The sequence below is a fragment of the Haliotis rufescens genome, unplaced genomic scaffold, assembly GCF_023055435.1.
Source record: "Haliotis rufescens isolate VD_foot unplaced genomic scaffold, xgHalRufe1.0.p SCAF_19, whole genome shotgun sequence".
Classification (NCBI taxonomy): domain Eukaryota; kingdom Metazoa; phylum Mollusca; class Gastropoda; order Lepetellida; family Haliotidae; genus Haliotis; species Haliotis rufescens.
Window position 1 is genome coordinate 22,708,068 of NW_025963879.1, and position 23,651 is coordinate 22,731,718.

Sequence of the window (23,651 nt, forward strand, 5' to 3'; positions counted from 1 at the left end):
CATACAATTTAGGCCATCTACAAGCCATTCCAGTATGTTCTTTTGATCAGTTTTAACATTTTTAATCGGGAATACGTCAAAATATGTTTCGAAGCGTAGTCGTCAGTTTGAAACTAGTGCCGTAAAGCTCGAGAAAGCTGCCTTCTGATTGGCTAATGTCGATTTCTGGTCAGTCATTTCATTGATCGGTCAAAGTTCGCGAAATATCGTTCTGACGTGAACCCTTATGGAATATCCTCAGATCTTTGTTTTGCGGTAGCGAAAACTAAGATCTGATTTTAATGTGATTGGGTCATTGAATGCCTTACATGCAAATTGAGCTGGGCCTCAGGCCATCTTCGGGTAACTGTAAACGAAATGTTGATACCGTTTATTGTTAATGTATCAAAATACTAAAACATCCTGTCTGTTTTACTGACGACAGCGTAAACTACAAATGCATATTCACAATGTCATTACATTTGGAATACAAATGATTGAGTTATGGCCACAAGAAATTTGGTTGAATACGGTTGAAGTGCAAAGGTCGAATCAAAGTCGAAATTTAATATTTCGCAAAAAAAAACGGAACATATGTAATGGGCCCTAACTAGTAACTACACTTATGGCGTGTATACACATATTCAATGTTGTTTATCTTGTTTACGTTTTCTTGTCATGGCAATTATGTTAAAGTATTTGGAATTTTAAAAAATCAAATTGTATTTTCCCGTTGAACTATCAAGAGTTTGCCTTGATTTGTCAAACACATCCAAACACATCGTGTTCGCACGTTTGTTCTTATTTTATCAGTAATTAATCATTAATATCTTATTACATTTATTTGTTTATTTATTTGTTCATTTGGCGCTATATGGCTGAAAATAATGACGATGCGACGTTAAGTTTTAATTCACTTAGCAATCATTTATTTATCGACACAAAAATATCTTTATTGTGGTACACATGCATAACCAACAATTAGAGTAACTTCCCTTTGAAAATAATGCTCAGCGCCAAGCTCCTTCCCAGCGCGTGACACCTTCGTTACACTCTCGGTAACATCGCTGCCACCAGTGTGGGCGCGGCCATTACAAGAATCTTGAAATTTGCCCTCCAACCCAATATGTAGTAACGTTTATACTTTTGTTTATGTCTTTGGGAATGCCATGATATTTCAATTTGAAAAGGTTTACGACTGACAATGTTTTCCAGATGAATTTACTTTGTTGTTTTGATAATCAGATTGGTTCGAGATTGCAGACTAACGGAAAATCAACCAACTTCTCCCTTACATTCTTACTATATCAACAACACGATAGTTTTAATGAAACAGAAATTCAAATTGACAAACGAAGAAAGTAATTTAGCAGCGATAAGTGTATTCGGCGTCACGACAGTCGTCACTTGTTTGTAAACATAACGGTCATTCGGTTGCGAGTTCAACTCCAAGCATGGTTGTGGCCACCTATTCACAGTGGGGAGTTTTGACTGGTGGCAGCGATAGTATAGAGAGCTCCGGGAACGTACTATCGCTGTGAGGAGCTTGGCTCAGCGCGTGACTCTTTCGCAGACTGGTTTGCCTGTCCTAGAGCGCTTGCGCTTCTCGCCGCTCCCTGCAGTCTCTATTAGGACAAGGGCACCAGTTGAGATTCTTTGGTTACCCTCCGCTGTGAGGAGCTTGATGTAAGGACAAAGTTCAGATACAGTTTTGTTTTCAGTAACCTCCCTTTGATAATGATATAAAGATAACGCTTAGGCGAGTAGGACCAGAGTTGCACGAGTCAAGCAACTGGCGATGTAAACATGGAAGAGGGTGTTAGTGCTTTCCGTTAGCAGTTTCCGGGTGGATGTGCCAGAACATCTCGTCAGCGAACACCACAACAACATATCGAAAAAGACCGAATACACAATCTATGTGGAACGTTGCCAAGAAGTTTAGTGCGTAGTTTACGTAGTTATACTTTGTCAATTTCCTCCCTAACTTACTCATCCGGATAACTGGTCTGGGGTAACCATTAATTAATTAAATCTAGTTCATATAAAATATACAACGAAATATAACAGGCGGAGTTTAACTTATAAGTCAGTCTTCGTATTAACTACTTTGCGATGTTTCAGTCGTAACACATATCCGAATTTTTGCAGTTATTCAGGGTTTCAATTTTTTAAACTTGCAGAACGGTTTATTGCCCTGAGTCTTTACTTAAATTATAATGATATTGATCCGAGGTAGAATAGGTCTTCAGCAACCCATGCTTGCCATAAAAGGCGACTATGCTTGTTGTAAAGGCGACTAACGGGATCGGGTGGTCAGGCTCGCTGACTTGGTTGATGCATGTCATCGTATCCCAATAGCTTGGATTGATGCTCATGATGTCAGTCACTGGATTATCTGGTCCAGATTCGATTATTTACAAACCGCTGTAATATAGCTGGAATATTGCGGCATTAAACAACAAATAAACAAACAAACAAACTTTATGGATGTCCGCTGCGCGTTCAGTTTCAAGTTCAGTTAGGCACGGTTAAATCTACAGTTAACACTGCAAGCAAACAAACAAAACAAACAAACAGAAATTCAATCTTGACTCTCAACCAACAAATTTGGTATAGATCTACCTCAAAATGAAACATTTTGGCTTCGGACAAGTGTGCAACAAGACCAATATTGTAGAGACTATTTCTGCATATAGGAATATGAGCAGCTATAGAAACTGGCACTAGTCATATAGGCCTTGCTGTAACAGATTCAACAACAAGCATGGCGGGCTCATAGAATGTTTACAACATCATCAGATTTGGTACATGCGTGTTACATCATCACTTCTGTACATGTGTATGATGTCATAGTTGACGGCACAGTTAACCCTTTATCTTACATCTCCCTTCTTCTGAAAGTCAAAGTGTTGTTTAAGTTACTCTTAATTTATTTCTGTAATACAGTTGCTAAGGTAAGCAGCTTGTGTATTTACGGTTACTTAGTCAGTGATCTTTGTCAATACAGATTGGGTTTTTTATCTTTTATACATGTATTGTCGCCCATTGATAACCTGTGAACCTATTACCACATTTTCATTGTTACTTTGTTCTTGTGTTATGAAACCCCTGATCCTTGGAGCACAGCTCCGTGACAGTGCAGTTGTGATAGGGAAGTTTGACTATTGTTGGGACTGCCTGCAAGGTCTAGTAGTAGAGTGTCCGCGCGGAGAGCGGAAGGTCCGGGGTTCAATCCCCTTCTGTATCATACTAAAAGATGTTGTACTTGATGTTACCCTGTCTGGCGTTCTGCATTAAGAGGCTAAAACAAGCACTGGTCGGCTTGGAGCCAATATACTGTATCTGCCTGGGGTATTTATGTTAAACTGCAGCATGGTATCTCAGTGGACTAGCACTATAAATCGGCATCATTCTGGACTTGTACAAGCAGCCACACACACACACGTGCATGTATGCTGCTATATAAGTGCAATAATGCTGGACGCAACGTTAAACCCCATTTCACCTCACCTCACTTCACCACCATTGTTGATAAGTGTAGTAAATAGATTATTAATTAATGGACATTATTTTTTTATTCAGCACAGACAACAAAATACAAGATCCTTTAATAGCTCACCCCGAATGTTCTGACTACTTGGAAAATAATATTAACTGTTGAGTAATATGGTTCATGAATAAAATAGCTTGCTCAGGAGATTCTTATTGCTCAAGATTAATGTCAGTGAATTAAGACGAGCTTCGGAACCTGTGGTCCTTTGGTTTTATTATCCCCCCGCCCAACAAAGTTGGCGGGGGATATAGAAACGGGCTTCGTCCGTACATCCGTCACGTTTCGTTTCCGGAGCATAACTCATAAACCATTCAATATTTTTTCATCAAACTTTGCAGGTCTGTCAGGTACATGCTGAACTGGTGCCTTTTGCTATTTAGAAATTTTATAAATTTTTATTTTTTACGTTTCCATGGCAACAAGATGGACTTAGGTTCTGTTAGGGTAGGGTTCGTTTCCAGAGCATAACTCATAAACCGTTCAATATTTTTTCATCAAACTTTGCAGGTCTGTCAGGTACATGCTGAACTGGTGCCTTTTGCTATTTAGAAATTTTACAAATTTTTATTTTTTACGTTTCTATGGCAACAAGATGGACTTAGGTTCCAAACTCTTCTTTTTTTTACAATTTCCCCTGACAAGTTCCACCTCGGTTAAAAAAGGTTAGGGTTTGTTTAAATTTAATTATGTCATAAATTCTGCAACAGGGGCGGGGGATATAGCCATGTTATTGGCAAACTCTTGTTACTATCGGTGTTAGATTGATTTTTCATCATGGAATTCAAATATGGGAATAGTAGGAATATGTTCCTCTAAACCACTGATGTTGTTACAGATTCAAGTCATTCAACATGAGCGCTATGACAACTATGACCTGCCAGTATGAGTGACAAGTATGATGAAGATCTGTACGAGAATCCTTTCTTCAACGCCCTCCAACGCCAGTTCCCAGACATCCTCAACAAAGCAGCTGCGGATGATTGGCTGGTAAATATAGAGGGGCCATATAACTACTTAAAAGGTGAAAATATCAAATCTGAAAAACACGGTTTTGTTTGTAACCTGCCTCCCTCGAAGGTTTGTTCAGCAGGTTTAGGGGCAAGATACAGTCAGTTGTTGGAACTGATTTTGGCATTCACACAGCATCAAGTTGCATACATTTTGGATCTTTGAGATCTCTGACTATTGTTAGGAATTAGTGATTAAGCAGCCCTATGTACGGACTTTGACCATGGCATCATTTCTTTTTGAAACCATGTGTTTGGAAATCTCATATCATGTATATCTCCAGGAATTATTTTTTACACATGGCCATGGGTCAAGGTCATCTTCAAGGTCATAGCGTTTACTGACTAACTTGGGAAGAATTTACTGTAGGTCAATGAACTTGGTTCATGTCTTCCTTTGGCATTTTAGGCAGGGCCGAGATCAGAAAAGGTCCTGGGTGACCTGTCTTTAAGGTGAAGGTCACAGTGAAGGTCATTCATCATGTATGTTTGCCACTCTGTTTCACTCTGCTTTTTTTCTGTACCATAACAAAGTGAACTAGTCAGTGTAGTCAAGGAAAATATCTGCATGTAATCTGTTGTATCTTTGCTACTACATGTTATACACCATTTGAAAGGCCTTATCCTTCTGGTTATACATATGAAAGTTATGCTTATCACATTATTTAAATAATGCATTTTTAAGTTAGTTGTAAATAAATAAATGTAAGCTAATACATTCATAACTTCCAGATTAAGGACTTAGGAAGCGAAAATCAGACGATTTTCGGCAAATATGAGATGTCATAAAATCCACTTCCCTATTTCTTTTTTATTTTCATTGTTTACGTAATCGGAAAATTATTATAAAAAAAAGTATTTCATAGTATCTGTCATCACCAATTTCCCGATAACAGCGGCTGTCCGCTCAGCAACATGAAGTAATACCTCCGTTTTCGTAACACGTAGGTCAAAGACTGCCTTGTGACACACCAGTAGAAAGCTTCTTTTTTTTTGTCTACACGATAATAACCTCGTCTGGAATCTTTTCGTAGCTGTAACATGCAATTTTATTGGATAAAAATTGGTTTCTAAAGACGCTTTATTGCCAAAATCTAATGCAAAGTTCGTGATAGGTCAAATTTTTGGCATGTGACCTAAGACAAGCCAATCAAAATACAGCAATTTTACCATCCTCATGTATGATGAATTTCATATTTTGACGAAAGTTTTTTATTAAATCGTGTTAGTATGAACATTTTTTTATTTTGCTCTTTGGTATATTTGATATGGACTTGTCGAAGTGTGTGTCCGAGAATTTTATTTTCAATAACATTGCGGAAAATAGTGAATTATTTTTAATCTATCAAAAAAAAATGATAAATTCAAATGGAATACATATTTCAGACATTGTGAAATGTGATAGATTTGATAAATGAATGATCTGACAGGTAGGTTCATAAAATTATATACTATTTTGACGTGACTATGAGTCGTTTATTTCTTATATGAGATATCAGTTGATAAAATGTACAAGCTGTAAAAATATTAACCCCTATTTAAATAATGATGAGCCCACGATAGAATCCGACTTCGGTAACGTTGGACAAGTCCATTTTATGCAGAGGGGGGTATTTTGGTTATATTCTCACAATCTTCACCTGTACCTTTCTCCCAATAGCGATTGTCAAATCTCTCCCGGTTTTGAATGTGATAGTCCAGCCATCGCGATTATCTGTGTTGCCCTGCTACATCTATGGGGAACAACTCACTAGACAATCTCTTCTCAAAAATAACGTGTCAAACATACAACGTCATCAAATTGCGAGCGCATGTTCAAATTTCCAGAAATGACATCATGATAGAACAATGTTTTATCGTGAAATAAACCACGCTTTGCTGTTAATTGTTCTTTGCGATTTATCTCGTAGCTAGCTTATATCAATTCTTAAGCCATCCCTGACAAGTAGAGCATGATTTTATAGTCAACCATGCATTTCAAAATTATTTTACTCAGGTTAAGCGTGGGTGCTTAGCATGAGTTCTGTGTGTATATGGCCATACCTTGGCAGTGTTCCTGCTTACCCGCAATTACCATTTTTTTTACCAGTAAAATTAGGTTTGGACCCGTAATTCATGTGACTGCCAGTCCTTGTGGACTGGCAAATAAAGTACCTTATAAATCTTTGTTGTTGATCAAAACATCAGCGATATCCATATTTTTAGTGCAAGGAAATAACATTTTACTTTGCTTCAAGGTTAAATATATATATTTGTTGTCACTTAATCTCGAAATATTCAAAAACAAGAAAAAATTGTTGCTGAAGGTTGTGTGAATGACGTGTAGATCTAACTAAGTTACTTCAGCATGTGTTCAGAGCTGATGTCATTGCATTGAACACGATGTTCAAAAAATTAAAACAAGGTAATTTTCACATTTTTTTTATTTGTTGAAAGTTGAGAAAAAATTAGAGGAGACTGGTAATTTTTAGAGTTGCCAGTCCACCAGGACTGCCCGTTTCAAAAGCCAGAGGGAACTCTGCCTTGGTCTGCAGCTCTGAGCTAGAGAACTTGAGAAGGAAGAGGTTAAGCCAGAGTTTAAAAGTCTATCACTGTTGAAACTGAAATAATGTTCAAAATTGGGTTAAGACAAACTCACAAACTTACTCTGTAGTAGGGGTGTCACGATAAATTGAAATATCGATATATTGCTATTGGTAAGCACTTAAAGTCAATAAATCGATTGTTAAATCAATTTCCCATCAATAGTATCGATTTCAGTTAGGAATATCAATAGTTTTGATTGTATTTACCATATCAATAAAATACATGCAATGCTGTTCAAATTTGTTTTTCTTTTGATCATGAGTGGTAGTCATTTACACATGGTAATGTGGAAGTTTCTTTTTCCTAAATTATTAGGGTAAAGAAAAAACAAATCAGTCATATCTCAAACTTTACTTTTTATTTGTTGTTCAAAGGCAACTTCAGTTCTAAGGTTTAATTCAACTCTAAAATCCATCTAAAATGATACCCTGAAAACTATCAATATTTCTCGCAATAGTTGCTTGCAATATCAATAGTTATCGCAATAGTTTCTTTCAATATCAATAGTTATCGCAATAGGGATTTCCAGACCAATAGTCACCCCTACTCTGTAGAGTAGGACATTCTCATTTCTGTTTTGCTGACAGTGTCCTAGCTCTCAACGAAGGCAGGGTTTATCCTCCTCCCTGTAAGTCAGGTTGTGTTCTAGGTGTGCATCCCCCAGTTCAAGAGTGTGCCGAAGCAGCCAGTGAACCCGGCCGATGTCGAGGACCATGTCCTGGTCCCCCGAGGCGGGGCGGAGGAGGCTGAAGATGCGCGCCTGCTGTACCAGTCCTTGTCCTCTAAGGTGGTTACTGTTTCTCAGTATGGGTTAGGCTATGTCTCTAACACACTGTTCCTTGTTATACGATGTGACTAAATTGGATGGGATGGAGTGTTTCAATATGTTCAGATATGAATGTCTTCTTGGAGATAAATTCTGATGTCCCACTGCTCTGATATTGCTGAAATATCACTAAAAGGGGCATTATACCATACTCACTCACTCACTTTAGGAGATATACATATAGTTACTGTGTAAGGAAGAGAATGTATGGATGTCAACTTCCTTATTATTAGAAACACAACATTTCGGAGTATATGCTTACTCCTTCATCAGGTGAATGAATGCCATGAGGCAGGGAACATCTTTACCTGTAAGAACAACAAAAGTAATAGGATAACAAAGGTGGAAACTTAACAAGGGAGCCAACAGATAATTGGCGCTGACTGGTAATTACCAATGGACAAATGGAACCCAACACTTAACAGTAAATTAGCGCTGGTAGTTGATAGCAATGGACAACTGGAAGCCAGGACTTATTCACCTACTGAAGGAGTTTATACTGCAAAACGGTGTTTTCCTCATTATAAAGAAGTTGACATCCATAAATTCTCTTCCATAAGTGTATCAATTCTAAATGCCTTTCAAAGACATATCTTTATATCTCTAGGAATTTCTTTAACACATTGACCTGTCATGTCTAGGGTCAAGGTCATTCTAGGGGTCATGGCCTGAAGAAAGGTTTGTATAAACTATAACTCAAGAAGCATTTACTTCATGTCAGTAAAAAAAAACAGGTACATGTAATCCTTTGGGCAGGTCTGATGAGGTTATGAGTGACCTACATATAAGGTGAAAGCCACAGAAAAGTTGACTCATGACGTGTGTTGGGCAGGTCTGATGAGGTTATATGAGTGACCTACATATAAGGTGAAGGCCACAGAAAAGTTGACTCATGACGTGTGTTGGGCAGGTCTGATGAGGTTATGCGTGACCTACATATAAGGTGAAGGCCACAGAAAAGTTGACTCATGACGTGTGTTGGGCAGGTCTGATGAGGTTATGCGTGACCTACATATAAGGTGAAGGCCACAGAAAAGTTGACTCATGATGTGTGTTGGGCAGGTCTGATGAGGTTATGAGTGACCTACATATAAGGTGAAAGCCACAGAAAAGTTGACTCATGATGTGTGTTGGGCAGGTCTGATGAGGTTATGAGTGACCTACATATAAGGTGAAGGCCACAGAAAAGTTGACTCATGACGTGTGTTGGGCAGGTCTGATGAGGTTATGAGTGACCTACATATAAGGTGAAGGCCACAGAAAAGTTGACTCATGACGTGTGTTGGGCAGGTCTGATGAGGTTATGAGAGACCTACATATAAGGTGAAGGCCACAGAAAAGTTGACTCATGACGTGTGTTGGGCAGGTCTGATGAGGTTATGAGTGACCTACATATAAGGTGAAGGCCACAGAAAAGTTGACTCATGACGTGTGTTGGGCAGGTTTGATGAGGTTATGAGTGACCTACATATAAGGTGAAGGCCACAGAAAAGTTGACTCATGACGTGTGTTGGGCAGGTCTGATGAGGTTATGCGTGACCTACATATAAGGTGAAGGCCACAGAAAAGCTTTTTTTTTCTGTCATGTTTGTTTTGATTGAGTATGACAAGTGATGACCATCTTTTGATATCAGAAGTAGGTCACAGTGACCTACTTTCATTGAGTAGCAGATGCAGAGTCATTTTTAAAAACTATCCTGAGGATACAGTCTGTCCGGCCGCTTCATATCAAATGAGGTTAGAAAATGGCACTTGCTGATACCCTGCCTGGTGCTTGACATTCTGTGATATAACAAAGGACTGTGTGGCTTGGAGTCAATAGACTGTCTGAGTGGGGTATCCATGTCCAACTGCGGCATGGTATCTCAGTGGGCTAGCACTATAAAATAAGTCTGGACTGAAATTATATAAGTGAAATCATCTTGAACACAGAGTTAAACCCCATTTCACCTCACCTCTTTTTTAAACCATGTAGTGCTTGGATATTTCACTGATGTCATATCATGTATATCATCTTAATAACCCATAGAATTTATTTGGGAACATTGATATGTCAAGGTCATCTTCAAGGTGGTCTAGTGGTAGAGCGTCCGCCCAGAGAGCGGAAGGTCCAGGGTGTGACCCCCGTGTCATACCAAAAGATGTTAAAAGATGGTACCTGTTGCTACCCTGTCTGGCGCTTGGCATTAAGGGGCTAAAGCAAGTGGACTAGCACTATAAATCGGCATCATTCTGGACTAGTACAAGCAGACACACACGCGTGCGTGCACATAGCTATATAAGTAAAACAATGTTTGACAAAACGTTAAACCCCATTTCACCTCAAATTCAGCATCAGTACGGACTAGTACAAGTAGCCACACACACAAACACATGTGCATGCACGTCGCTATATAAGTGCAATAATCTTGGACGCAACACTAAACCCCATTTCACCTCACCTTCGATCTGAGTTAAATATGATGAAATTTAAAGTTTGTTTACTGCCTAACTCAAGCAAGATTTCCTGCAGGTCCATGAAACTTGGTACATGTCATCCTTAGGTTAGGACAAAGATCGGAAAAGGTTGAGAGTGTAAGGTCAAGGTCACAGTGAAGGTCATATGACTCATATGTATAGTATCTTTGCTGTTTTCACTTAAATGCCTTTTTCTACAGAATTCTCTCAGTATTTTCTTTATATTTCATTCCAGGACTGAGATTTTGAAGGGCATGTTCTGTTATTCTCTTCTTCTTTCATTCTAGGACTGTGAGATTGTGAAGGGCAAGATAGTCACAAAGCAAGGATATGAAGTTTCACAGGAGGTAAAGAATATGTGTCCAGATATGTTTGTCTTTGTTGTTTAATGCCACACTCTGCAATATTCCAGCTATATGATGGCGATCTGTAAATAATCATGTCTGGACCAGACAGTCCAGTGATTGACATCCTGAGCATCGATCTAAACAATTGGGATACGATGACATGCAGCAACCAAGTCAGCGAGTCTGACCCGATCCTATTAGTCGCCTATTATGACAAGCATTGGTTGCTGAAGACCAATCATAACCCAGATCTTCGCGGGTCGTCCAGATACATATCCTGTTGAAATTGATGCCATAAAGCAAGAGAAAGATACCTTCTGATTGGCTAATGTAAACTTCTTGTTAGTCATTCCATTGGTCGGTCAAAGTTCGCGCAAGGTTGGTCTGACGTGACCCGTAATGGGGTGGTCTCAGATCTTTGTTCAGCGGTAGAGAGAACAAAGATCTTGATTTTAATGAGATTGAGTTTATATGTGTGTCAAACTGTTACTTTTAACTTCAGGTGGTGATTCTGTTCGAGGAGACGTTTCACACAGACAATGATGAGAGCTACAGGGTGGTGTGTGTTGACAGATATCTCAACAGAAAAACAGGTAAATGAAACTCACTGATGTATATTGTCTCGTGATGTTGTTTTTATTTTCCGTTAAAAAACAAGAAACATGAGAAAGTTGATAATATTTCATACACTCTACAGCACTGTTGATGCTCCTATGCTTGTTGTAAGAGAAAACCTTGTGTCTCGGGGGTCATGTTGGTTAATTACATGGGTGGGGTGAGGTAGCATCGTGGTTGAGGCGTTCGCGCGTTACGCCGAAGTCCCGGGTTCAATTCCCCACATGGGTTCAATATGTAAAGCTCATTTCTGGCATAAACCCATACTCACCAACTCACTGATAACATTAATCATTACCCCCCATTAACCCCCTCATTCTAGGTACGAAAAACTCACCTTATACACAGCGATATACGGTACTCGTTTCGTACGGCTCAATCATTTACTGACACGTCAGATTGTTGGAATATAGTTGAGCTGGTATTAAACAACAAAAAGACATTTTAAAGAAAAGATGCCATAACCATTTTAATGTTAACAAAACCCAAAGATAATATGTTTTTTATTCAGATTTTTTTACAAATATTTTGTTCTGACTGTTGTAGATGCAGCTCCTCCAGAAGACGGCAGCACCATCAAGCGACCTACGTCGTACGAGCAGTGCATTGACCTTCTGTGGAACCATACTGGTACGTTATTCAAGATTACCACGTGATGGTTGAAAACTCTGAGCAGTCCCCTCTGTATTCCGTGACCAAAAGATCAACATTCTGTGGTCAATTTTTGTAAATTCTGCAAACAAATTTTTATAATTCTGCACACATTCTGCGAGCATTGAGCACCTGTTTGACATTTTTATGATAAGCTATAATAGCTTATTGAAATGAATCTACAAATCACTAGTGTAAACATAGAGACATGCCCATTCAGGAAGCAATGATACAAGCGTCAACTTCACCTCAAAACAAAATATATCCCCCTTTACACATTTAAGACCAGCTATTGACTCAAATGTGAAAATTCTGCAGTGTATTTGATGAATTCTGCCGCAGATAAATGCAAGATTCTGCACCAGTTCTGCACAAAATGTGAACTTCTGCCCTGAATGGGCATTTGTCCCAAATATTCCGCAACCATCCAGTGGGTACTGGATGAGAAACGATGCTGTGGTAGTGAATTGGTCCAGTGTATTTATCCTTCCAGGATGCCAATAAATACCCTTGTTAATCAAGGATGACATCCATATGTACTTCTTAACTTAATTTGAAAAGATTTACTGATATTGAGAGGTGGCCCAGTCGTCTAAGGCACTGCAGTTCACTGTGCAGAGTGTCCATTAGTCATGAAAGACTCCTAACATTGTGTTATCTGATCCCAGAAACAAGCAAATATCTACTTATCAGCATCATACACATGCTTGTGGTTTTCACCAAAAGAATTGTCAACATGCTGACATAATGTGATATCAATTTCATTAAAATCGGATCTCAATTCTCGCTATCGCTAAACAAAGATCTGAGGACATCCCATTAGGGGTCACGTCAGAACGACCTTTCATCCAACCAATCAGAACGTCTCTCACCAGATCATGAAAGTGACAGTCGGAATGTGTTTTCTAATCATGCAACCACAATATATTTAACTCGGGGTATTCCGAACGCAAGTTACCGGTTTTATGATTATATCCATACGATCTGTGCCATCTATAAGCCATTCCAGAATGTTCTTCTTATCAGTTTTAAAAATTTTAATCGAGAATACGTCAAAAATATGTTTTGAAGCGTAGTCGCCAGTTTAAAACTAGTGTTGTAAAGCTCAAGAAAGCTGCCTTCTGATTGGCAAATGTCGATTTCTTGTCAGTCATTTCATTGGTCGGTCAAACTTTGCGAAAGGTCGTTCTGACGTGACCCGTAATGGAATGTCCTCAGATCTTTGTTTGGTGGTAGCGAAAACTAAGATCTGATTTTAATGAGATTGAATGTGATATTGAAATGCTGTTGAAGACCGCATTAAACCCAACTCGCTCGCTCGCTCACTCTCTCTCACTCACTCACTCACTCACTCACTCACTCACTCACTCACTCACTCACTCACTCACTCACTCACTCACTCACTCACTCACTCACTCACTCACTCACTCACTCTGTAAACAATCAAGTCTGGACCAGACAGTCCAGTGATTGACATCCTGTACATCAATCTACAAAATTGGTATACGATGACATGCATCAACCAAGTCAGCAAGTCTGACCACCTGATCCCCTTAGTCGCCCCTTACAACAAGCTTAGTCGCATCTTGTGGCAAGCATTGTTTGCTGAAGACCTATTCTACCCCAGATCTTCATGGGTCCGCATCCCAATGACATGGATCATTTCCAATAATACGAATCACTAGATTGCCTGGTTCAGACTCTATCATTTAGCTGGAACGCTGCTGAGTGCAGTGGTTAACAGACAAACAAACTGATGCTATGTTATCTTCTGCTCCAGGAGGCTGGAAGGCAAGAGACAATATTGACAAGATGCTCAGCACCTTCTCCATGGCCTTTGACCAACTGGAAGGTCAAGGTCTCCGCAGCATCATGGTCAGTGACAGTGAAAATAAAATAGAAAAAAAATAGTTTGATAATTTCAAAGGGTTACTCACATTAGTGCAAGGATGCATTACATGCTTTGCTTAGACACCAACATTAATTTGGTGATGCATTAATTTCATGGTTTACAGTGTATAGTTTATTATTTAAGACATAAACGACTTGTGGTTGTTGTTTATCGTACAATAAAAAACTGCAGGGAGAATAAACCTTGAGGGGCGTGCACAGTGTTTTATTGTACGATAAACGAGAACCTTGAGGCGTTTATTTCGTATGAGCTATCAACATTATGTACAGGCTCTTTAAGAATGTTGATAAAATGTACAAGCTTTAAAAATATTTATCCAGATTTTGATAAAGATGACTCCCTTAATAGAATCCAACCTCGGAAATGTCAGATAAGTCCAAATTACGAGGGGGCATGGGTGGCCCAGTCGTCTAAGGCGCCGCGATTTGCTGTGCAGAGTTGCGTCCCTTTGGGCACGCCAGAAACTGATTGTGGGTTCGAATCCCGGTTCGCCCCAATTATGTTTCTAGGTTTGTCAGCACCATACCCATGCTCGTGGGTTTCACCGAAGTGGTAAACGTCTTAGACCTGCATCACTTCGGGCTTTCCTCCCACATTAAGCTGACATGCCGTGATGTAACTGGAATAATGTTAAAAGCGGCGTTAAACCCAACTCACTCACTCACTCCCATATTACGAACAGGTGGGTTTAGTTTGGTAATTTTCGCGTATTCTCACAATCCTTACGACGATTATCTACCTTTTCTCCTAACACCGATTGTCATATATCTCTACCACATTTGGATGCGATCATTAAGGCCACTGCAAAACCCAGCTACATCTATGGGGAACAACTTACTAGACACTTCTCTCTCAAAAAAAACGTTATCCAATATATGATATCATCAAGTTGCAGCGCATATTCCAATCTCTAAAAATGACATCATGAAGAACAATGTTTTATGGTGAAATAAACCATGCTTCGTTCTTCATTGTTCTTTGCGGTTTATTGCGTAGCTATCTTATATTATCTCCTACAGGATGCAGCAAATGCACAGTTCACCAAGGTCATGCAGTATGTGCTGAAGGATTCTGTATTGGTGAGATCCCCTTTTATTCAGTACTGGTTTCCTGGCGTGACTATATTTGGGAAATTTAAAGTGATAGAACACAAGGACCTGTTGTTGTTGAATAGTTAAGACCAAGACACCGAACGCATTGTGAAATTCATGTTGTCCTATGATAAGACATTTACTTGTGCCCATAAGTGATGCGTCATTTTAAACTTGGTTAAATTTTGTCTTAATTGTAAAGATAAATTTTAGCATTATCATCCAGATTCATCAATTTTGTTTTCAGAAAAGAACAGCCCGCCATAATACTCACTATATGGAAAACATAAAAATTGCAGTTGAGGTGAGAAACATATGTTTATGTCCTTACTTTTGTGGAGTTATCAAGATAATATCACCTAACTCTTGGCTTTGTTCTGAAAGTATCATGTCATTATACCTCTTCCTTAATTGTTGGTATACACAGCCATTTGTTTGTTTTTTGCACTGAGCTGTGTGGATTCCAGTAAGTGGCAAGTGAATGGATCGGGTGGTCAGACTGCGTGACTTGGTGGGTTGCGTGTCATCATACCACAACAGCATGGAAGGTTTCTAGTACTATCAAATGCTGGATTGTCTGGTACAGGCTCGATTCTTGTAACGCCATCACCAAGTCATTGATCCATTAAGAAGGGTGCCGGTTGGGACAAGCATGGGTTGAGGGGCCCAACTATAACTGGGAATTCCCCGATGATGATGATGATGATGATGATGATGATGATGCTTTTGGAGTACAATTAAATCTCATTAGTCTTGACCATGACAGTCTGGAAAGCTGCCTTCCAAATGATCCTGTGAGGAATGTATGTATATTCATTCATCTGGAAAGATGTTAATATAACCAGGGTATTTACTTGGGACAGTAAAGTAATGTATATATCCGGTTTCAGACATACTACATGCATGCAGTGTTTAGGAAATTGTTCCGTGTAGTGACTGCATGCATGGGTTCGGAGGATGCAGATGTCAACAAACTGACCCGCAACCTGACCGAACTGACCCTGCAGGACCTTGGCATCAAGAAGGTTTTCAGGTGGGTTGGACATGTGATCTGAGTTAACTTGTAAATGGTTCTGTCAGTAGGAAAAAGAATATCACCATTCACTGATGGATCCCTCTCCACCTTTATTGAGACACCTGGGATCCATTCTACATACTGATTGTAGCGCTAATATGACCGTAACTCCCATACTTTAACATTGACTGTTGTAGCTCAACGATACCGTTGTGGACCGGGGCCGCTGTGTCCATCCCTGTGTCCATCCCTGTGTCCGTCCTTGTGTCCATCCCTGTGTCCACCTGTGTGTCCATCCCTGTGTCCACCCCTGTGTCCATCCCTGTGTCCACCCCTGTGTCCATCCCTGTGTCCATCCCCGTGTCCAACCCCGTGTCCACCCCTGTGTCCATCCCTGTGTCCACCCCTGTGTCCACCCCTGTGTCCATCCCTGTGTCCATCCCTGTGTCCACCCCTGTGTCCATCCCTGTGTCCATCCCTGTGTCCGTCCTTGTGTCCACCCCTGTGTCCATCCCTGTGTCCACCCCGTGTCCACCCCGTGTCCATCCCTGTGACCACCCCTGTGTCCATCCCTGTGTCCACCCGTGTCCGTCCCTGTGTCCTGCCTTGTGTCCATCCCTGTGTCCATCCCTGTGTACATCCCTATGTCCACCTGTGTGTCCATCCCTGTGTCCATCCCTGTGTGGGGTAAACAATTGGCTCACAGGTTTTGCAAAACAAAAGGTGTTCTCTGGACATGCAGGATAGTCTGTTGAAGGTGAAGGAGACTGTCTGGCTTCTCCTTTGAGAGGAAGTGTTTGTTTGTTTGTTTGTTTTGAAGCACTGAGTGAAAACATATTCTCTCACTAACAAACCCACCACCCACTTTGTTTTAAGGGCATATATTTGAGAGGAAAATGAGATTCCTGGTGGCCGTTATCCAGGTAAGGATAATAATTGTAAGAGATGTATCTGATTTGTTTATTTCAGTAAGAATGTGTCCTTGGCGAAGGTTGAACTGTCTCGGTTGAACAACTTCACGACTCCTGTGGGCCGACTGTTCTGTGTGAAGAGAGTGGTGGCTGCTCTCACCAAGCCAAGGAAGGGATCAGGACCCACAGGTCAGTGTTAGCTAGATGGAGACACACAGGTCAGTTGACACCATGGTCAAACTGTGGATGAGTTGACACCATGGATGAGTGAACGCCATGGTCAAACTGTGGAGGAGTTGACACCATGGATGAGTGAACGCCATGGTCAAACTGTGGAGGAGTTGACACCATGGATGAGTGAATGCCAAGGTCAAACTGTGGATGAGTTGACACCATGGATGAGTGAACGCCATGGTCAAACTGTGGAGGAGTTGACACCATGGATGAGTGAACGCCATGGTCAAACTGTGGAGGAGTTGACACCATGGATGAGTGAACGCCATGGTCAAACAGTGGAGGAGTTGACACCATGGATGAGTGAATGCCATGGTCAAACTGTGGATGAGTAAATGCCATGGTCAAACTGTGGATGAGTGAACGCTATGGTCAAACTGTGGATTTACAACTTTTCACAAGTCTCTGACAAACGGACCCTGCAAGGATTTGTGAAATTACAACCTTATTTTTTAAATTGATGTTTTTGTTTTTTTCTAGGTCCTGAAGACATGATGACAACAGATGACTTTCTTCCAATTTTGATATACCTCATTGTGAAGTCTGAAATACCAAATTGGTGAGTTGCACAATCAACATCCTCTGGCATCACTGTCAGCAAATGCTGTCTGACTTTACCTGTGACCAGTTATACTTTATAGGTTATTATCAGAATATAGGCAGTGGGAGTGTCCAAGAGCAACTCAAAGATCATTCAATATTTCTTGGTCCAAATTTACAAAGATATCATCCTAGCCCATCCCCTGGAGGCAAGGGTGTTAACTGACTATAAAAGTCCAGTTTCCACCCTTGCCGAACTAGGCTGGAATTCCAGAGTTACATTTTGGCTAACGAGTCCATGCATAGTCCAATCAAAATCTAACTAAACATCCAGTTCGTAAACAACATGAATTTCAACATTCAGGTTTCGGTCAACTGCAGGATTTGCAAAGCATGTTTACCGTCAATTGAACGTCGACAGATATTTTGCACTTCTTTTCATGTTTTTAATCAAGGTGCTCAAGGGATATAATGCACTTCTCGGGCAAACAACTGTATTATAGAAATTTTTATAAGCGAGCAGATCATCTTGACTGGACGTCGTCTTTTTGTTTGAAGCAAATGCAAGTGAAAATGAGAGATGGAATCTGATTGGTCAATAGGAGGGACATAGAAGTGACATAAATGGTTATAGCCACTGGTGGCGCTACGATCGAGCCTAGAAATTCCATTCTAGTTCAGCAAGGATGGAAACTTGACTTTTACAGTCCCTTGCCTCGGGGGGGGGCACGGTTTGCCCGTCATCTGGGGCGCTGCGTTTCGCTGTGCAGAGGTGAGTCCTTTGGGCACGCCAGAAACCTATGATTGTGGGTTCGAATCCCGGGTCACCCCGATTATGTTTCTAGGTTTGTCAGCACCATACCCGTGCTTGTGTGTTTCACTGAAGTGGTAAATGTCCAAGACCTGCATCACTTCGGGCTTTCCTCCCACATTAAGCTGACACGCTGCAATATAACTGTAATACTGTTGAAAGCGGCGTTAAACCCAACTCACTCACTCACTCACCCCTTGCCTCGGGAAGATGTCCTAGCCATGAACTGGTGCCTTTTGCTGTTCAGGACATTTTTGAAATTTATATAATTCTTTCGAATACCTTTCCTCTATTACATCAAAGCCATAAATTCCTAGGTTTTTTTACAACAGTTGGACTTATGTTGAAATGAGGGGAGAATTTGTTTCTGGAGCGCAACTCAAAGACCATTCAGTACTCTGCATTCAAACTCTGCACATGTCAGCTGTGCCATGATCTGGCCATTGTGCCATTTGCTATTTATGAAATTTAGAGAATTTCTCTTTTTCAGTTTCTTTCACAACAAATTCCAGTCAGTGAAGCGTTAATTTCCATAGCAGACCCCATAAATCGTTTGTTGCAGGAAGCAAAGTATTAGTTGGTTGGTTTGTTGTTTAACGCCGCACTCAGCAATATTCCAGCTATATGACGGCGGTCTGTAAAGAATCGAGTCTGAACCAAACAATCCAATGATTGATATCATGAGAGTCGATCCACGCAATTGGGATTGGTGACATGCATCAACCAAGTCAGCGAGCCTGACCACCAAATTCCATTAGTCACCTCTTACGACAAGCATAGTCGTCTTTTATGGCAAGCATGGGTTGCTGAAGACATCTTCAAAGTATTAAGAAAAAAAATAACATCATTATTATTCCCAGATTCCCCCCCTGTTATTACAATTCATCATAAAGATCATCTTGATGTTTACAGGACAGCTAACCTTGCTTTCATGACACACTTCCATTTTGCAAAGTGTTCAGAAGATGCTGAGTTTGGGTAGGTCAAAGGATGATCTCCCTTTGGGGTTTCAAGTTTCTTGTTTGTTTGTTTGTTTGTTTGTTTGTTTGTTTGTTTGTTTAACGCTGTACTCAGCAGTACTCCAGCTATAAGATACACGGGTCTGGACAAGACAATCCAGTGACTGACATCATGAACATTGATCTACGCATTTGGGACACGATGACATGCATCAACCGAGTCAGCGAGCCTGACCACCCAATCCCGTTAGTCGCCTCTTACGACAAGAACGGGTTGCTGAAGACCAATTCGAACCCGGGTGTTTGTTGTAGTATTAGCTGACTAGTGGGTGGTCACAATGTGTGACCTGACCTGTGAGTTCTCATACCTGACAGCATGCATTGTTGGTAATAGTGGCTCAATTTTGGGTTTTCTTGACCCAGCCTTGATTATATTAGCCTTCTGTGATGACTGCTGCATAAAACAATATTTATTCATGCAACAGACAAGTTATTGATTTTAAGAAATATACAGTGATGTGTCATAAGTCATTTTAGAATCGACATCAATATTTTTTGCGTTTGTGAAAGTTAGAAGCTTTAGAAACAGTGTGCATACTGTGTAAATCCAAGTGACAGACTGTTGTAAAGTTTGCACACTGTATTTACATTTGTGTGTTTGTTTGTTTGTTGTTTAAAACCACACTCAGCAATCTTCCAGCTATATGACGATGGTCTGTAAATAATCAATTCTGGACCAGACAATCCACTGATTGATATCATGAGCATCGATCTACTCAGTTGGGATACAATGACATGCATCAACCAAGTCAGTGATCCTGACCATCTGATCCCGTTAGTCGCCTTCTACAACAAGCACAGTAGCCATTTACGGCAAGCATGGTTTGCTGAAGACCTTTTCTACCCCGAATCTTCACTGGACCATTTTTTTTACGTAATCTCCATAAACACAACAACATACTGAAGATATTCTTACAAATAAATATGTCAACAATAATATATTTCACTGACTGAATTGCAAAACCAATGTGCAAACTGTATAAATCTTACAAAAGATTGCATATCAGTTTTTTTATTCATACCTCGATGAACTGGACAAAATGTACAGTCAGTCCTTATGAATATTTTCAATCGCATTAAAATCAGATCTTAGTTCTCGCTACCGCTTTACGGGTCACGTCAGACCGACCTTGCGCAAACTTTTACCGACCAATGGAATGACTGACCAGAAGTCGACATTAGTCAATCAGAAAGCAGCTTTCTCGTGCTTTACGGCACTAATTTCAAATTGGCAACTATGCCTCGAAACATATTTTGACAAATTCTCGCTTAAAAATTTGAAACCTGAACAATTCTCAAATGGCTATAAGATGGTCTAGAATGTATAGATTCAGTCGTTAAGCCCGTAACTATCGTTCGGAATACCCCGTTTTAAAGTTTTCGAGGCTGCATGATTAGAAATCACATTCCGACTGTCACTTTCATGATCTGGTAAGCGACGCTCTGATTTGTCGGATGAAAGGTCGTTCTAACGTGACCCCTAATGGGATGTCCTCAGATCTTTGTTTAGCGGTAGCGAGAACTAAGATCTGATTTTAAGTAGATTGGAATATTTTTGACAATGAAAACGTGTTATCAGCAATAGACATTTTAGGCGTTATGTAGGAATTTGTGTACCCCAGGATGTGTTGCAGTTAGGTGTTAACTGTTTTTGGTGTCGATGACCGCAAATGATTTTGGCATCTAGGTTCTACTTGGCCTCCATCGAGGCAGCTCTGGAGCACATCAAGAGTGGGAAGATGAAGGATGAGGTCTTCAGCAGGGACATGATCAAGGTAACAGAGGTCCCCATATCTAGTACCTACTTATTGCTTGGTAAACAGGAAGGTTACAGAGGTCCCCCTACCTGGTACCCATTTATTGCTTGGTGAACAGGAACATGAAGGTTACAGAGGTCCTCTACATGGTACCCATTTATTGCTTGGTGAACAGGAACATGAAGGTAACAGAGGTCCCCTACCTGGTACCCATTTATTGCTTGGTGAACAGGAACATGATCAAGGTAGCAGAATTTGCACCTTCTAGATACCCACTTGTTGCTGGTTAACCATGGACATGATCACAATAAGAGAGATCTCCACACACAGCAGACTTATTTCATATCAAGTTTTATCTTGAACCATGGCAACATATTAATATATTTGATAGGTGGTCATCTAATTGAGATGTCTGTTGCCCACAGGACCACAACTGGCAAGGAGTGAACGGTGTGACGGATGACGGGATACAGAGACAGTCAAGTGGCCCCAACCTGCCGGTTGTGGATGAGTTCTTCCAGGTCAGTTCCCACAGCACACAGAATCATCCATCCTTGATCACCCAGTGGGGGCATGGTGCGCAGAGTTGCGTCCCTTGGGCACGCCAGGAACCTATGATCGTGGGTTCGAATCCCGGTTCGCCCCGATTATGTTTCTAGGTTTGTCAGCACCATACCCGTGCTCGTGGGTTTCACCGAAGTGGTAAACATCTAAGACCTGCATCACTTCAGGCTTTCCTCTCACATTAAGCTGACACGCCGCGATATAACTGGAATACTGCTAAAAGCGGCGTAAAACCCAACTCACTCACTCACTCATTGATCACCCAGTGTATCGTATCTTCATTCTAGCATGATATATACCATAGCTGTATTTTAGAATTGATGCCTCCTCCTACCCTACCTTTGTCAGTAACTGACCGTCTCCGTGCTCTAGAGAGCGGAAGGTCAGTGGTTTCGAGCCCCGTCCGCATCATACCAAAAGACCTTAAAAGATGGTACTTGTAGTTACCCTGCCTGGCGCTCGGCATTAAGGGGTTAAAACAAGGACTGGTCGGCTCGAAGTCAGTTTACTGTGTCTGAGTGGGATTATCATGTTAAACTGAGGCATGGTATCTCAGTGGGCTAGCGCTATGAAATCGGCATAAGTCTTGTCTAGTACAAGTAGCCACACATACACAAACACATGTGCATGCATGTCGCTATATAGGGAAATAATCTTGACCGCAACATTAAACCCATTTCACCTCACCTCACCTCACCTCACCTCACCTCACCTCACCTCACCTCACCTCACCTTTATCAGTACTAAGCACAAAATTTCTCTTGGTCAACAACCCATCAAAATTTTGCTTCTAAACACCTTCATCATGTTTCCAGGTTTGTCAGCACCAAAACCATGTTTGTAGGTTTCTCCAAAGTGGTAAACGTCCATGACATGCATCAATTTAGAGCTTTCATCCAAAGCTGAGATTCTATGGTCTTGTTGAAATACTGTCCATACCTGCGTTAAACCAGACTGACCCACTCCAATGTGTGACTTGGCTCATCTTGTATCATGGTGCCCAGACAGTGTTGATCGTATCTTTAACCTGGCCAGGAACATTACTGACGGTCATTCACACACTCTGTGTTCTTATTGATACTTATTTATCTCTTCTTTTTTGTTGCTCTTTTTATTCCCCTGCATATAATGTGGGGAAAATAGTCATCATCTGGTCTGTGTGGCCGGCCGTCCGTCCTTTCGTCCATATATCGTTTCTAGAGCATAAAATATTATCATGGTACATGTATTAACCAGGGGCTGAAGTGGTGCCTTTTGCTATTGCGGGGGCCGGCGGGAGTTGTCATCTTGTGATGACTGTTGTTTTTTAGATCATGTATAATGTTACTTTGGTCCCACGATTTGCTGTGCAGAGTTGCGTCCCTTGGGCACGCCAGGAACCTATGATTGTGGGTTCGAATCCCGGTTCGCCCCGATTATGTTCCTAGGTTTGTCAGCACCATACCCGTGCTCGTGTGTTTCACGGAAGTGGTAAACGTCTGAGACCTGCATCACTTCGGGCTCTTCCTCAAACATTAAGCTGACACGCCGTGATATAACTGGAATAATGTTCAAAGCGGCGTTAAACCCAACTCACTCACTCTCGCTTCTGTTAAACAAAGATCTGAGAACACCCCATTAGGGGTCACGTCAGACTGACCTTGCCCAAACTTTGACCGACCAATGGAATGACTGACAAGAAGTCGACATTAGCAGCTTTCTCGTGCTTTACGGCACTAATTTCAAATTAGTGACTACGCCTCGAAACATATTTTGTCAAATTCTCCATTAATAATT

At 40.8% G+C, this 23,651-nt stretch overlaps 1 protein-coding gene across 1 annotated transcript in view; it reads left to right on the forward strand.

Annotated features, from left to right (window-relative positions):
• Positions 1 to 1,716: 1,716 nt before the first annotated feature.
• LOC124135317 (ankyrin repeat domain-containing protein 27-like) overlaps positions 1,717 to 23,651 on the forward strand; it is a 51,707-nt gene continuing 29,772 nt past the window's right edge. The window contains exons 1-15 of the mRNA XM_048399007.1: positions 1,717 to 1,920; positions 4,368 to 4,519; positions 7,775 to 7,912; positions 10,696 to 10,755; positions 11,258 to 11,348; positions 11,917 to 12,000; positions 13,802 to 13,896; positions 14,953 to 15,012; positions 15,272 to 15,328; positions 15,915 to 16,057; positions 17,009 to 17,139; positions 17,665 to 17,743; positions 19,448 to 19,513; positions 21,242 to 21,329; positions 21,737 to 21,832. Of these exons, the coding sequence (XP_048254964.1) occupies positions 4,415 to 4,519; positions 7,775 to 7,912; positions 10,696 to 10,755; positions 11,258 to 11,348; positions 11,917 to 12,000; positions 13,802 to 13,896; positions 14,953 to 15,012; positions 15,272 to 15,328; positions 15,915 to 16,057; positions 17,009 to 17,139; positions 17,665 to 17,743; positions 19,448 to 19,513; positions 21,242 to 21,329; positions 21,737 to 21,832 (1,293 nt within the window). The 5' untranslated portion in view covers positions 1,717 to 1,920; positions 4,368 to 4,414. The remainder of the gene's footprint in view (positions 1,921 to 4,367; positions 4,520 to 7,774; positions 7,913 to 10,695; positions 10,756 to 11,257; positions 11,349 to 11,916; positions 12,001 to 13,801; positions 13,897 to 14,952; positions 15,013 to 15,271; positions 15,329 to 15,914; positions 16,058 to 17,008; positions 17,140 to 17,664; positions 17,744 to 19,447; positions 19,514 to 21,241; positions 21,330 to 21,736; positions 21,833 to 23,651) is intronic.